We start from the raw sequence: 15,947 nt of genomic DNA on the forward strand, positions 1-15,947 counted from the left end.
CCATATTACCATGCTTGTCCGGGAAATAGAGCATGGGGAAACCTCCCTAACAAGCCTGACCTCTGCTGACGTATGCACCCATTAACACGTTTGAAAATCCACAGACAGTGAAAATGAAGCTCAGCAGTACGGAATTTCTGTCACCAGCGGGAGACCCTGGCTCCAACCCCTTGTAACACAACTAATAAAAACTCAGAGACAGATATTGGGGTTCAACCTAAATATCAGAAAATAAAGCAGACTCTTATCTCTACCTCAAACTGAAAACGGGCAATCCTGCCTCCACGAATCCCCTGATTGAGACTGAGCTGAGAGCTGTCTCCTCTTTAGTGCTGGGATTCAAGGTGTGTACAACCACTGCCCGGCCTGTATGACTGACCAGTGTGGCTGCTTTGCACTGATCTTCAGGCAAGCTTTGTTTATTAAAACACAACATACCTCTATAACCGCTAGCACTGCCTCCTCCCCAAATCTGCAGATAATCAATATGCAGGGCAACTAACTTCTGGTTGTGACTTAGGCATAAAGTCACACACACACACACACACACACACGCACACACACGGAGGGGGGAGAGGAGAGGGAGAGCAAGAGCGAGCGAGCAAGCAGTAGAGCAGTAGAAATATTCACAAAAACCCAGGGTGAAATGAAGTACTGAGACCTGCTGAGCCCATCTACACTTTAAAAAGACCCCTAAGGCTTCATTCATCTTCTTTCATGGGATACTGTATCTGATTGTTTAGCCTGTTTGATTCTGAACGGCAGTCTAAGCTGACGAGAGATGCACTTAGTATCTGTGGTAACAGCAGCTTTTGGGGGTAGTGGCAACGTCAGCATCTAGAACCCTGCACTTGCTCTGTGCCCTTAGCTACTGCTGCAAATAGTCTCTGGCGGGAGGTGGGAAAGCAGGTGTTGGGATCCAGACTGCTCCAGAGGAAGGCTGATTTGGGTGCATCCTCAGGCCTAGCTCAGAATCCACTGCCCAGGTACAGGCTCCCCATATAGCCCTTGCTCAGGGGTACCAGCTCTGCGGACTCAGCTGCCTTCTTCCTGCCTCAGTTTCATTCATTATAAGCAAAATTCTCAAGACCAGGGGGCTTTCATGGAGGCTTGGCGGCTTCCCACTTCTTCCAAGCTTGGTACTCTAGCCCTGCCCAGGCACCACCAACCCTGGACCCGCTGACTTTGTTAGTGAATTTTAAGCTTGGCTGTTTGTAACAAAGCTGGAAGCTTTGGACTCCAGGGGGAAGTGAGGGGATTCAGGGATGAGGCCTGAGCAAGGAATCCTTTAAGAAATTCTCACGAGGCCAAGCTGGAGGATCACTGCTTCAGACAATTAATTTTGTTCTAAGGCCAGAGGCCCAGGAATTTGTGCTAAAACCACAGAGAGCAAATGACTTTTTTTGTGACAGAAATGGGTAAAAACACCGAACAAGCAGAGAAGCTAATTCCACCGGGGCTGCTTGGAAGGGTTTCTGTAAACTCATGTGGTCTAGAGACCCCAGGCTTCTGATAAATGTCTCCCTAATGGCTTCATGGAAACTTGGCAGTCATGTGGCCTGTCCTCCTATGGACAGGCCCCCAGGACAAGGTTCCGGCCTGTTCGGGGGCGGGAATGTGCTTCCTTAGTTCTGCGTCTGGAAGCTTAGTAACCGCCTCCCTTGCCTACTACCTCAGTGTGCACAGGTCCAGCCTGACTGAGAATATGCCAGCACCCGCATGGTGGCTTACCACCAGTTCCAGATGACCCAAGGCCCTTTTCTGCCTCCATGGGCACCAGACACACATGTGGCACACATACATGCCAGCAAACATTCATAGAAATAAATCTAACATGCTTAATGGTATTATTTAGCAATCAAGAAATGTCTGCAGGGGGGCTGGAGAGATGGGTCAATGGTTAAGTGCATTGCCTGCTCTTCCAAAGGTCCTGAGTTCAATTCCCAGACAGAATATTGTATACATAAAAAATATTTAAAGAAATGTCTGCAGTAAGTCATGAAAAAAAACCCAGTGCATAGGGGTTGGGGGTGAATCAGTGGCTTAGTCAGATGCTTCAGGATCCAAGTTCAGTGTGTAGCCCCTATGTCCGCCAGTTTGCGAGCCCCAAAAGGTGATAACCTCCTCCCAACTGTTCACAAGTGCATGTGTAAACAGAAACACACATCATCTAAAATTTTAAAAAGTTGCTTGGCATATGTACAGATCAGAGTTCAAGGTCAGCCTGGTTCCAGGTCTGAGTGTACAGCACCCTGAAGATAAACTGAAACCCATTGCAATGGCAGCTTGCAAGCCCACTTCAGAGACTCAGCCTTAAGCCTACAGTGATGCTCCTGTCACAGCCTCCCACGAGCTGAGGTGTGGGCGCTGCACAAAAGCTATCTGTAGCGGGGTGGAGGATGGCTGCGTGGTAGGTGCTGGGAAGCTGTCCCTGTTATTTGGAAGTGTATGTGTGTGTGTGGGGGTGAAGGGTGTTTGCCTAGGGTTCTGATCCACTAAGCAACTTCCCCATTACTAGAAAAAACAAAAACTGAACATGTCTGAGGGTAAGGGAAGCCTGAGTCTCCATGGATACAGCTACCGACTTCTGAATGGCTTACATGGTCCACAATCACGCACAAGCCACTAAGGGCGCTCCCTAGAGGCTGTTCCAGACTGATGTCTAACCTAACAAGGAGAGCTGGGAAGATGGTCCTCAGATCTTCCATGGGACAGAAACCCACCCTACATTTTCTGTATGTGCATGGGGAGTCCTGAGGGGCAGCGGTCCTTTCTCTACCAACTTCACCTCCAGGAGCTGGGCTCCCCTATCAGCCCACTTTTATTTTCTAAAAATATTACGCATTTAATATTCTGTGTATGCCTACAGGCCAGAAGAGGGCACTAGACCTCATTACAGATGGTTGTGAGCCACCATGTGGTTGCTGGGAATTGAACTCAGGACCTTTGGAACAGGCAGTGCTCTTAACCTCTGAGCCATCTCTCCAGCCCCCCTTTTTTTTTTGTTTTTTTGAGACAGGGTTTCTCTGTGGTTTTGGAGCCTGTCCTGGAACTAGCTCTTGTAGACCAGGCTGGTCTTGAACTCACAGAGATCCACCTGCCTCTGCCTCCCGAGTGCTGAGATTCAAGGCGTGCGCTACCACCGCCCGGCTCCAGCCCCCTCTTTTAAATACAAATTACTCACACTGGTTTTAAGAGCATTAAGATTTTATATGTAGCTAGGTGCACCTGACTCCTACTCTGTTAATACCTTTGAGTGAGATGCTCTCCCTTCTCACAGCAGACAGGACATTACTACCTGGGGGCTCAAACTATGAGATGAGGTACCCTCCTTTCTTTTGGTTCTGCAGGCCAGGTTGGCCTGCTCTTGCTGGGATTAAATGTATGCACCCCACTTGTCCATAATGAAGACTTAAAAAAAGGTGATTTTCCCCCACCGTGACATGCGTTTGCCATTCCCATTTCACACGTCTTTCCCAAGGATGGCTGGTCATCTCTTTTTGATGGGATCCTAACGTCAGAACATTTTTAGGTCAAGCCTGTATTGGTTCCTTCTGCCTGGCAGCTCAATCCCTCCTTGTTCTAGCTGTCCTTACTTAGGTCCTGAGAGAGGACCCAGAACCTCCAGACTTTCTTATCCCAGAACAGTAATTACACACGGGACTCCAGGGGACCCTGATTTGTTCCATCCACTCACAGGCAGTGCTTATGGGTCACTGAGGCTTTTATTCTGCACGTAGAACCGCTGGGGCAGGGGTCTTTCCTGTGGCCACCCTAGAGATTACATTGGGCTCCAGACACTAGCTTGGAAGTGAGGTGACAATGATTTGGACCAGTCACATGATTACAAAGCTGGGGTTCCCAGCAGGGCTCCAGGTGGTCAGGCAGACTGAAGATGTCTATGGAAGCAGTGGCATGGGAGGGGCAAGCACTGGGCCGGCCTTGAGCCGCCTTGGTGACATCAGGGACAGGGTCTAAGCAGCTGGTGGCTCCAGGGATCTGCATCCACTTTACTTGGCCAGGGGGTTCCTGAAGCACCTGCCGGCAAACTTGGCCTTGCTGCCCAGCTCTTCCTCGATTCTTGGCAAACAAAGAGGGCAGAAGAGGGGAACAAAACAAAACACAAAGTCAGCTCCCGGTGCAGAGGGTGTGTTAACTCTAACCCATGGAAAGTGGAAGCAGGGGACTGCCATGAGTTTGAGTCTTCCTGCTGTCACAACAGGAAAGCAGAGTGAGGTTTGAAAGGAGCACCAGTGTCTGTCCCAGGCAGTGCTCAGCTTCTAATGAGGATAGACCCTCAAAGGTGAGCTATTCTGTCTTCCACCAGCAGATGGCAGCACCACACAGGCAAACAACTGCTTTGTGATCTACTGTCAACCAAGGTCTGTTCATGGCCTTCCAACAGAATACGCCCACCCACTGTCTCCCTGCTGAATCTTTACCTAAGAATCTGGTTGTACTTGGCCAGGCGCTCGGATCGGCAAGGGGCACCAGTCTTTATCTAGAGGGACAAAGGAAAAGCCATCATTATAAAAGCCATGGAGAACATGAACAAAAGTCCAGCCTTCTCTCCCACAGGGGAAGAGCCACCCCTACAACTACACCCAGGTGGGAAGCGCTTACCTGCCCAGTGCAGAGCCCCACTACCAGGTCAGCGATGAAAGTATCCTCGGTCTCCCCAGAGCGATGGGACACCATGACGCCCCAACCATTGGACTGGGCCAGCTTACACCTAAGAAAGGACACAAGTCAGACCATGTGATGTACTGAGCTGCAGCCTCGGTACCTGTCCCTCCTCTTCTGCAGGCTTACAGCCCAAGGACATCCTCACCCTCATGCTCCCACCATGGCATCAAGCCCCCAAAGAGACAAACATCCTGGTCTCTGTAGTGGAAGTTAAGCCACAGGGACCAAGGACCAGGCAACAGTGCTCACTGCTGTGTCCCTCTGGTTACAGCCATGTGCTCTACAGACACCTGGAATTGACAGTCCCAGAAGCCCTGCCCACCAGCTACTCACGCCTGCAGAGACTCGGTCACGGAGCCAATCTGGTTCACTTTGAGCAGGAGGCAGTTGCAGGACTTCTCACTGACAGCCTTGGCAATCCTCTTAGGGTTGGTCACCGTGAGATCGTCCCCAACCACCTGGATGCCTGAGCTAGCTGTGAACTTCTTCCAGGCTTCCCAGTCATCCTGGTCAAAGGGGTCCTCGATGGACACCACTAGGGAAAGGAGGGGTCATCAGGTGGGCTGTGGTCCCCAGGCACCATTTCCTCTTTCTGTCTTTCTTTAAAGAGGAGCTCAAATGCCGGGCGGTGGCGGTGGTGGCACACGCCTTTAATCCCAGCACTCGGGAGGCAGAGGCAGGAGGATCTCTGTGAGTTCGAGGCCAGCCTGGTCTACAGAGCTAGTTTCAGGACAGGCTCCAAAGCCACAGAGAAACCCTGTCTCGGGAAAAAAAAAAAAAGGGGGGGAGCTCAAGCAGGAGGATGACGCAAGCTAAGGTCTGCACAAGCTGGCATTGATCAAAACCGCCTCTACAAAGGGGCTCAGCAGTTGAGCAGTGCCTGTTCTTCTTGAGGTCCTGGTTTTTATTTCAGCACCCACACAGTAGCTTACAACTGGAACTCCAGCTCCAGGGGTCCCAGCACCCATGGGAAAACACCAATACACATAAAATAAAGGGAATGAGGAGCATGTTAAGGTCTTGGCTTAAGCGTGACCAGTGTGGACCTATCACTACAGCGGGAGCTAGGATGATGTTCCATGTCCCAGACCCCTGCAGCCGGCATAACAGGGGACTCACCTGGATACTCCCGGATGAAGGACTTGTACAGGTCAGCCAGCTGGTCAGGGGTGATGTACCTGCTGGCGTCATCAGGAGACTTGAAGTCCAGATCGTACTTCCCGGACCTGAAGAACTCAGAGGCGGCCACGTCCATGCCGATGACCACCTGTTCAGTGTAGCCAGCCTTTCCAATTGCGTTCTTCAGCAGCTCCAGAGCTGGAAAGAGACGAGGCAAAGGTGGGTAACAGGTGCCAAATGGGGACTGTCCTGGCTATGAGTTTCAGGTTGTCAGGCACTCATTCCTGCTTGGGTCAAAAGGTCATTGGTGAGGAACCATGGACCCATAAGTAGCAATCCCTAACACAGCCCTTCTTATGCCATGGCAGTTCTGTTGGCGAAGATGCAGTTGGAGTGACAGTTGTAACTGAGATCAGCTGTCCTGAGGACTGGCTTTAAATAGAATGGAGGCTGGAATCCAAGAGGAAAACCTCAGCAAGGGCCACCTCCAGTCAAAGCTGCCAAGATCTGAGACACAAGGCTCCTGACACCTGCCAATGATCCCGGCAGCTAGAAGGTGAATGCACAATGAAGCTCATTTAAAACGGGCCAAAGAGGCCACAGAGGGCCAGAGATACGGCTGGTAAAGGTGCTTGTCGTCAGACTCAACACCCAAGTTCAGTATCCCAGGCCAAAATGGAAGAATTGAGTGACCGCATATACACAAAATTAAAATGGGACCAACTGGCTTGCTGGAGATGGCTCAGTGGTTAAGAGCAATGGCTACTCTTCCAGAACCCATGTTCAATCACCAGCACCGCATGGGTAGCTCCAGCTGTAAGAGATCTAGGACCATTCTCAAGTCACCCCATGAAACTGGGGGGGGGGGAACTACACTCAAAGCTCTTGCTTTCCTCCTGAAAGGCTGCCATCGGTCTTGATCCCGTCCCCAAACTGGCAGGTATGAGGGGACAGTGCTATACAGTTCAGTGCTTACCTTCTTTGTTCTCCAGGATGTTAGGCGCAAACCCGCCCTCGTCACCCACATTGGTGGCATCCTTCCCATATTTCTCCTTGATGACATTCTTCAGGTTGTGATAAACCTCTGCCCCAATGCGCATGGCTTCGCGGAAACTGGATGCCCCCACAGGGAGGATCATGAACTCCTGCATGGCCAGCTTGTTGCCAGCGTGAGACCCACCGTTGATCACATTGAAAGCCTGGGAGAAGCAGAGGAGGGCTGTGCTGCCGGCCCAGGGAAGCCTACCTAGCTAGCTGCTATCAGACCCACCTGGGCTGGGCCCTGTGCCGTGCCAGCATTCTCTTATCCACTGTGCTGTGAGTCCTAATTATAGAAGACTTGATGCACAGGGTCTTCGTGGGTCCCCATGATGTGACACTCCAACTTGTATTAACACGCTTTAGAACCAATTGGAATGAGTCCTAGAGGACCTATCTATTTAGATCATCCGGCCTACTGGCATGTCTGTGGCGATTAGAAGTAGAAGCACACGCCTGTGGATAACACCATTCTGGGTTTGGGTTCTGGATTACATAAGGGTGGAGGGGAGCTAAGTAGTTAGTTGGTGTGTCTATACTCAACCCTCCCAACAGGCCTCACTATATAGCCCTGGCTGTCTTCACCTCCAATCTGCAGACCAGGCTGGCCTCAAAGTCACCCACCCATGCATCCGTCTGCCTCTGTCTCCTGAGTACTGGGGTCAAAGGTGTGTGCCAGCAATGCCAGCTTAACTGCCCTTTCCAGTCTGGAAGCCCGCAGTGACTCATCCCACACAGATTAAGACTGGTGTGCTTATGTTTTTTTTTTTGACTGAACAGTGCTGAGAGTAAAGGCCTGCAGCAGCATCACTGCCTGGCTTCATTTCTGCCTCTGCCTGTGAATGTGCTGACACACTTCAGCCGTGACTTCCCTGCTAGGACGGATGTGTTTACAGTCGTGTGGAAAACAAGCTATTCCCTAAGTATTGTTCTGTAGCAAGCAACAGAACTGGAATGGGACACTTCTAGCAAGTTCTAACAAGTCACTCACTGGGACTGGCAGGATGACTTCAGCGTTGCCAGCCAAGTCAGCAATGTGGCGGTAGAGGGGCACCCCCTTTTCTGCAGCACCAGCTTTGCAGACAGCCAGGGACACTCCCAGGATGGCATTGGCACCGAATTTGGCTGGAATAAAATAGAAATGGTGAACGGAAGCCGTAAGACCAGCATGAAAACCTGCACTTGTGAACACAGGCTCCCCGGGGCGTGGGCACTCACACTTATTCTCGGTGCCGTCCATCTCGATCATCAGCTTGTCGATCTTCTCCTGCTCCACCACATTCAGTTTCTACAGGGGAGACGGCGGTGAGGGCCAGGGCAATCACCTGAGCTCTGCTCTCACACCAAGCAGCACTTTCGAAAGGTCTGAACCCCAGGCCGAGGCTGGGCATGGAGTATAGCAAGGAGCTTCCTAAGCTTGTAAGACTGGCTCAGTCCTCAGCACCAAAGAGAACAATGGGGTAGAACAAAGCCACATTTGACTTGTCCTAATTATCTGCTTCAGGCATTTCCCTGGGTCCACAGACTACAGTCTACCTAGGGAGTCAAGGTCACACATACAAGGCTGCTGTGTGTGCCCTGTACTGCATAAACTATCACCATAAACAAGGGTGCTCTTAGAAGCCAAGCAGTAAGGGTTACTGTTTAGTCAAGCAAGCAGGGCCCTGCTGAGGCTCCTTTAAGGCTGCCCCTGCTGATCAATGTCAAACAGATTTCCACTCAATGTCCAGATCATCCATCAAAACATTTGGATGATAAGGGTTTAGTTTCCAGAATCCATGTGGCCATTCAAAATTGTCTGCAACTCCAGTTACAGAGGATCCGATGATATTTTCTGGCTTCCACATGCACCAGGCATGCATGTGGTGCATAAATATACATGCAAGTAAAACCCACACACACAATCACATTATTCTGCAAAATATTGTTCATATAAGAAGTATGGGAGAAAATCTACAATCCCGTAATGCTGTGTGAGCATTCTGACGTCTCAGTGCTTTGGCAGGCGATGCTTAGGGAGGCAGTTGCTCAAGTAGAGAGCCCACCAAGGGTGTAAGTGTGAGGGGAAGGCCTGGGGACCAAGGTACAGAGAATAAGACACTCAAGGAGCTGCCCAGGAGACTGGAGCAGAGGGCACTGGAGACCAGACAAGCAGAACCAATTACAGCATTAGGGCGGCTTAGCTAGGGACAAACGACAGGATGGCACATACTGAACGGGAGGAAGGGGGTATGGCCAACTGTTCCCTGAGTCACCTCCAGACCCATTTCACCCACACCAGATTTGCAGTCTGACCTTGGCCTGAAAGACTGGGCTAAACTAAAATGAGGAAAAAAAAAAATCACGTGTATGTCTGAATGTGTGCTGTGCATGAAGGAGGGGGGGTCGCAGGGGGCGGCGCAGGGGGCAGTCTTTGAGTCCCTGGCCTGGAAATCTAGTCGTTGCTGGTCCCCTGAGTTTGGTGTGGGGACCAAACTCAAATCCTCTGGAAGTGTGGCAAATGCTGTTCTGCTGGGCCACCCTCCACCAAATGAGGATTTTTTTTTAAAAAGCCAGGACAGAGTTGAAATCAGGGCTTTGCATGCAGCATGCAAATACCACAGGGGGCAGGGATGGAGTCCTGCCTAACTCCCAAGTACCCAGACTGCAGGCACATGCCACAACTTGGGAATGTAGCCTGGGCTCCTGGCATCTCTATCACCTGAACCCCTGTGTTCCACTCAGTACCTAAGCCAACCCAACAGGGCAATAAATTCCAAAGTCCAGGTATCTACCATGGACAATGTGCCAGAAAGCTGCTACTCAAATCTGGACCATGGCCTCCCAAAGGTCGAGATAGCATAGGGAGCGATGCCAAGTATTTCCTACCTCCACTCCGCCCCATTCCCAACCACTTTCAGGTGTCATCAGAAGCAGCAGCCACAGGCAGGCAGGTCGGTTAGACTCATGCATAAAAGGGAATCCTCAACTTTTAAGCTCTCAGAATAAGCTAAGGCCCCGGGATTCGCTCTGGTGGCACTGATCCACAGCGGTTACGGGAAGGTGGGTCCTACCTTGCTAACCAGAGCAGGTGCGATAGTTTTATTGATGTGCTCAACAGCCTTTGAGACACCTAGAAGGAACAATCATGAAATTACTGACAGTATTACAGTACGCAGGCGTGAGCAGCATTGCTGGAGCACCCGAGCTGTGGGTCCTTCACAGGACACTAACCCCCACCCTACTTCCGCCAGAGGGAGGCTTCCTGGCCCAGTCTGAGCGCTCTTCCTTAGGAACCAGAACCCGGGGGTTAGAGCCACGCAAGAGCAATCAGCCCAGAATGATCCGAGGGACAGTTAGTTCAAGACCATGCACTGGGAAGACCAGCTGCACACCCAGGATGCAGGGCGTGTTACCTGAGTGCACAAGGCTGGTGCCAGGAACTCATTAACATACTTAACAGGTCTCGAGACGCCTGCCCAGCAGAAGTGAATAGAAGGGGAAAGAGACTCAGGAGAGAACAGGCTTCAGAAGAAAGAAGTGAGGGGGAAGTGGCCACAGGAGAGGGAAGTGGCCGCAGAGAGTTTGGACGTCAGCTTCTCCTACAAGCGGGCTCGTTAGCAGTGACACTGGGCCGCTCTGCTCTAGAGAGGCCTGGGGGGGGCGCGCTTAAAGTCCAGCAGACACAATCTTCTCTCCCTTGCTGCCTCAACACTACTAACGTTCCAAAATTGGTCACATCCTCTGTTCCCCAATTCTTTAGAAAGACCCCCACGCCTTGCAGGGCTAATACTGCCCCAGGGATGAAGGCGGGGCCTAATTTTGGGTGCTCTGCCGGCTCTTGAGCAAGCAGATTCCATTTACAGATGGTGACAGCTACATCAAGGTGACAGGTCAGTGAGCATGCAGCCAGAGGACTGGGGCTGGTCCACACAGGCCTTGCCTGTCTCCAGGCAACAGAAAAGCAGACCACAAAACTGTCTGAGTGCCTCCACTGAAGGCAGACACCTCTCCCCACTGAAGACAGGAGTAGCTTCCAAAGCCCAGACTGACAAGTCTCCTTATGTTCGCCTGCCCAGTTTCCAAGCTTGGCAATGTGGGTGTCAGTGAGCTGACACCTTGCTGACTTTCCAATGTGGTAACAGCGCCCACCAATGACAGGAGATAAATCCAGAGAAAGGCAAGGAGGGCTGATGGGATATGAGTTCCTAGACTTACCCTTCCCCAAGTAGCGGGTCTTATCATTGTCACGGAGTTCCAGGGCCTCATAGATGCCAGTGGAGGCACCGCTGGGCACGGCAGCCCGGAAGAGACCTGGCATAGAGGTAGGAAAAATCAACTATGAAATGTCAGCACACACCTGTAATCCCAGCATACAGGAGGGCGAGGCAGCAGAATTTCCATGTGTTGGGAGTCAATTTAGACTAAAGCAACAAACACTAAAGCAAACACAACTATCAATCAGAAAGACCTACAGCTCAGGTCCAAGCCCCTCTCAGTCAGAGCATCTAGCCTCAGAAGTGCTGTTGCTTCCTCATCAGCTAGACACCCTCCAGACCATTCTTTACATTGATCCTAATACAGACCCATCAAGTAGGCTCTCAGGAGTCTCCCTGGAGGGACCTGCAAGCTAGCCTGCCTGCAACCTGCCCTGGATTCCTAAACATCCAAAGGGTTCTGACGTAGGTGAAACAAGGGTCAAGTCTGCCTCCAGGGCTGAGACTAAAAGGACTGGAATAGATTTGACACCAGGTGTCTTCCTGGACACAGGATCTCAATGAACCTGGGGCCTCCAGGTGATGCTGGCTGACCAGTGAACTGTAGGGAAGCCTTCCATGTCTGTCCCCAGTGCGGTCATTACAGGTGTACCCCACTAGACCCAGTTTCTTATGTGGGTGCTGAGTATTGGAGCTCATGTCTCGTGCTTGCATGACTGCCACCTTCTAAAGGGACCATCAATGCAGCTGCTCCAAAGATATTAAGCCAACCACTGTACCACACAACCATAATCATAGCACCTAAGAGGACTCAGGGTTTGAGAACCACATGGCCTCCACACACAGGAAATCTTATGGGGAAAAAAATCTAGTTAATTATTGTAAATATTGTTTTTACCTGACAAATGACAACATTAAGATTATACTAATACAAAAAAAGTAGCCAGGATTCAGCTGAGAGCCCTGCAGCACACACGCAAGCTGTTGCTGAGGATCCTTTTCTGGGGGACTGGCAGGAAGGGCTGGGCTCTGGTGCTAGCTAGACTTGTGACTAAGACAATGACTCAGCTCTGACTGGCAGGTCCTGGTGAGCTCTGCAGAACCATACACACCATTCCTCAGGTCCCTTTCCCACGACATGCATCTCTGAACACAGAACTGCACCAGCACAGGGGTCCTTGGGTAGAGGACACAGGTTCTTGCTTTGTAGCCCCGGCTAGTCTCTAGTCTCAAAACTGGCAATCCTCCTGCAGCAGGCTCCCAAGTGCTGAGATTAAAGGCATTAGCTGCCACACCCATCCAGTTCCTTATAATAAAGCTTTTTTTTTGCAATGCTGTGATTTGACCTTAGGACCTCCCACCTGTTAGGCAAGTCACCTCCCGCTTACATTCCCAGTCCCTGAAGTCATAAGAGCTTCTGGGATGTCCCAAAGCTCCACTTGCAACCACCCCTGCCCCTCATCTCTATCCTATATGGAGAGAACTGTCCTATTGCCATCTGCTTATTTGATCACAGCCAGCTGAACAACCAAAGGATGGTCCTTTTTAGGAACAAGGGCTTACTTAAGCCATGGCTTTACTTCTCTGCCCCGGCCCACATCCTGCCTTAAACACCTGGGAGCAGAGCTGAGCGTGGTGGCCCATGCCTGTAGTCTCAGCAGAGGGAATGCTGAGAAGGGATGTGTGCACAGGACGCTGCCTTGCCACCCCTGCCCCCATTCATTTCTCAATGGAAGGTGGTAGAAGAAACCATGAAAAGTGGGGACATACCTTTTGAGGTGTAGAGATCAACCTCAACAGTGGGATTCCCACGGGAGTCAAAGATCTCTCGGGCGTGGACCTTGAGAATAGACATGGCTTGTTTCTGTAAGGAAAAAAAATTCATATTTTTCTATAAAGCATAACACAGAACATTAATTCAAGGGATCACTTCTGAGGGATGCTGGACTTCCGTTTAGGAAGGCTGCTTATTAAAGGAGCTATAGGGAGGGCAGTAGCTGACCTGCTGGAAAGCAGCAAAAAGTAGTCCTTAGAAATCATGCCCAAGGGGGCTGGAGAGACGGCTCAGCCGTTAGGAGCAGTGGCTCTTCTAGGGCCTCAGTTTAATTCCCAGCAACCACATGGTGGCTCACAACCACTTGTAATGAGACCCGGTGCCCTCTCTGGACGTGTTGGTGTACAGGCAGGAGGAACACTGTATATATAATTAAAAAAAAATCCGGCCAAGGGGCTGGCACTCAAAGTCAGGCCTGATGACCACATGGTAATGACTGAACCACTCCTGCAAACTCTTCTCTGAACCCAAGCAGGCCGTGGCTCATCTACAAGAGCAGGCTGGAGGCTAAGGAGGGGCTTAGTGCTCAGAGGCGCGCTCACCACCCTGCCTGCACTACATTCCTCAGAGCTGTGGTGGTGGTAGCAATTCAACAGCAAACGTGTGCTTAGCATGCTCAAAGGCCGGAGTTGTATCCCTCAGGTCCAGGGTGTAGAAGGGGAGGAAGAATAAAAAAAGCTAGAGATTGCAAGCACTAGTGCAAATAAAAAAAAGAAAGGAAAAAAAAAAAAAATCAAACCTTCAGCTGGATGATACAATGTGCTGGCTCACTCAAGGCCTGATGAGAAGGAACCAGGATGAAACAGTGATGGGAGGTCAGAGTAAACCATGTAAAATTAGGGAAAATGCCAACTCATCGCATTGTAACCATAGTAACAGCATATCAGTTGATGGAGATTTGATAACAAGTAAGAAATTGCACTTGGAAGCCAGCAACACCTAACTCCTCGGTCTGTGAACATCAGCACCGACATTCTCTGGTCTGGTGGCACATGTCTGCTAGCTTGCCTAGCACGTGGGCGGTCCTAGGTTCAATTCCCACCGCCATATTTCCTCTATGGCGATGGTTTCTGATTCTTATTTCTCTCAAAAGGACACTTTTATTTTATTAAAAACCGTTTTTAAGAGCATTAACGAGGTTTAATCAGAAAACATCCTGAGAGGAGGGTTGCTGGACAACGATCTTGAAAGAATGCCCATTTCCTACTTTTTCTCCAGTAGGCTTTCCAAGAAAGAAATTTACCAAAGAGCCTTTAGAACTAAACTGGATGAGCCCTGAAGCCAAATTAGCGTTCAGAAGCCATTATTTGGCCAGGTTCCCCACATCTTCCCTGGCAAGGGCTAAAGCACCAAAAGCATCTTTTTGTTTCAACTGAGAAGTCACTTCTGTGGTTTTGTCTTGTGTGAGACAAAGGATCTTTTACACTTATGAAAAGAAGTATCTACTTTTTACCCTGTTACAAAACATCAACCACTACTCTGTAGGCTTCAAGCACATTTAACCTAGACCAGGCTGGGTTTAAATACCATTCTCTTCTTTGTGGCCTCCCAACCCCACGTTCTAGGTATGCCAAGTTGATCCTAACTCACAGTGATCCTCCTGCTGCAGACAACCCAGTGTGTATTGCCATGCCTGCCTCAAAGGCACTTTAGTCTTCTTTTACTTGGGGGGGGGGGCGCCCACGTGGTATGGCGCACTGTGGAAGTCAGACTACTGACTTGCAAGAGTTAGTTCTCTCCTTCCTCTGCACGTATCTGACTCGGATCCTTAAACTGGGCAGCAACTGTCTTTAGTCAGGATAAAATCTCACCCTCTAGGTCTTTTAGATGGATTGAACGCCGGACCAGGGTCATAAATGTGGACCTAGAGGTCAGAGCTTCAGTCCAGGCCGACTCTGACCGAGCTCGAAAGCCAAAGGACCACGCTGCTTAAGGCCAGAACGAACAGGAAGTTTTCTTAAACACATCTTAAGTCGGTTCATGGCCGGCTAGTAGTTACCCAGGAAGCCCGCACCCCTTATTGCTTAACCGGGGCGAGGTCTTCTAAGGGCTTCCCAAGTATCCAACGGGACTGCTGCAATTTCCTCTAGTCCAGGCAACTAACCAGTGAGAAGTATTTCGAAGCAGAGATGGGCTGGACCACTCCCGCCCAGTGCCGCTAGACTGTGGTCCAAGAGACACTACCCTAGCAGGCTCTGCGGAAGGTCGAGGGGTAGGAGGGGGGGGCTCTGCCTCGTGGGCATCTTTGTTTCTGGCCCTTCCATTTCAAGAAGACCTTTCATGAACATCAGGAGGTCAAGTCTTTCCCTCCCTCAAAAGCCTTCCCCACAAAGCTACAGGGAAAAAAGCACTTAACTCCCCAGGGTGGCGATCAACCATGTTTTGTATTTGCTGTTGCTTGCTTGGGAACCCAGTTAAATTGCAAGCCTGTAGCTGGGCAATAACAGGTGGGCCTGCACCTCCCCACCCCCCTCTAAGAGCCCGCGACCTTCCACGAGGCTGACCTGAGCGCTCCCCGGATGCCCGGCTCGCACCCAGGGTAAGGGGTGCCCATGCCCACCGGGTTCCCCAGCACAGCTCGCTCGTGAGCGAACGGTCTCCAAGGGGCACCCGAACCCTACCTGGAGGTCGGCGTGCCGCAGAGGAAGAGCACAGAGGTTCCTGCACACACCCTGGAGAGCGTTCAGGAGAGACGTGCGCGCGACCCGGGAGCTGAGCTGGTCTAAGCGCCTCCCACTCCGGCTTTGAGCGCAGCTCGGGAAGCCCCGCCCACTCTTCTCCTTGAGGGCCCGCCTTATTTTATCTCCTCTTGGGCATTGGTCGTCAGTGCTGTCACTCCAGTAGAAGAATGTGACTGAGGTGTCCGCTTGGCCTGCACAGACTGGGGGCGATGGCCCGGGGGCGGGGGTAGACGTGGCTGGCTGGGCCTGCGGCATAGTCGGGTGGCCGGGCGAGCCTCCCGCTGGGACCCGGGGGCCGCGCTGAGGGTCTACGAAAGCTGGGTGAGGGCGGGGCGGCGCGGCCGGCATGCGGGCTCCGGCCCGCGGCACGTACTCCGAGTCCCACACGCACGC

At 51.2% G+C, this 15,947-nt stretch overlaps 1 protein-coding gene across 1 annotated transcript; it reads right to left on the reverse strand.

Annotated features, from left to right (window-relative positions):
- Positions 1–3,706: 3,706 nt before the first annotated feature.
- On the reverse strand, positions 3,707–15,610 carry Eno1 (enolase 1). Its single transcript, XM_005353678.3, has 12 exons — positions 15,495–15,610; positions 12,810–12,903; positions 11,041–11,136; positions 9,897–9,955; positions 8,062–8,131; positions 7,835–7,968; positions 6,782–7,004; positions 5,806–6,003; positions 5,020–5,221; positions 4,624–4,732; positions 4,443–4,501; positions 3,707–4,080 (listed from the first exon to the last, which is right to left on the reverse strand). Exons 2-12 carry the CDS (start codon positions 12,892–12,894, stop codon positions 4,011–4,013), a joined length of 1,305 nt encoding a protein of 434 aa, XP_005353735.1. The 5' UTR covers positions 12,895–12,903; positions 15,495–15,610; the 3' UTR covers positions 3,707–4,010.
- Positions 15,611–15,947: the final 337 nt, after the last annotated feature.

The sequence above is a fragment of the Microtus ochrogaster genome, chromosome 10 (assembly GCF_000317375.1).
Source record: "Microtus ochrogaster isolate Prairie Vole_2 chromosome 10, MicOch1.0, whole genome shotgun sequence".
Lineage (NCBI taxonomy): Eukaryota > Metazoa > Chordata > Mammalia > Rodentia > Cricetidae > Microtus > Microtus ochrogaster.

Coding starts and splice junctions, on each gene's coding strand:
- Eno1 (XM_005353678.3), bottom strand. CDS start 12,894: ATGTCTATTCTCAAGGTCCACGCCCGAGAGATCTTTGACTCCCGTGGG. Junction 7,005..7,834: donor AAGTCATCCTGCCAGTCCCA/GTGAGTGACTTG, acceptor TGCTTCTCCCAG/GCTTTCAATGTGATCAACGG. Junction 4,081..4,442: donor AAGTACAACCAGATTCTTAG/GTAAAGATTCAG, acceptor TTGTTTGCCAAG/AATCGAGGAAGAGCTGGGCA.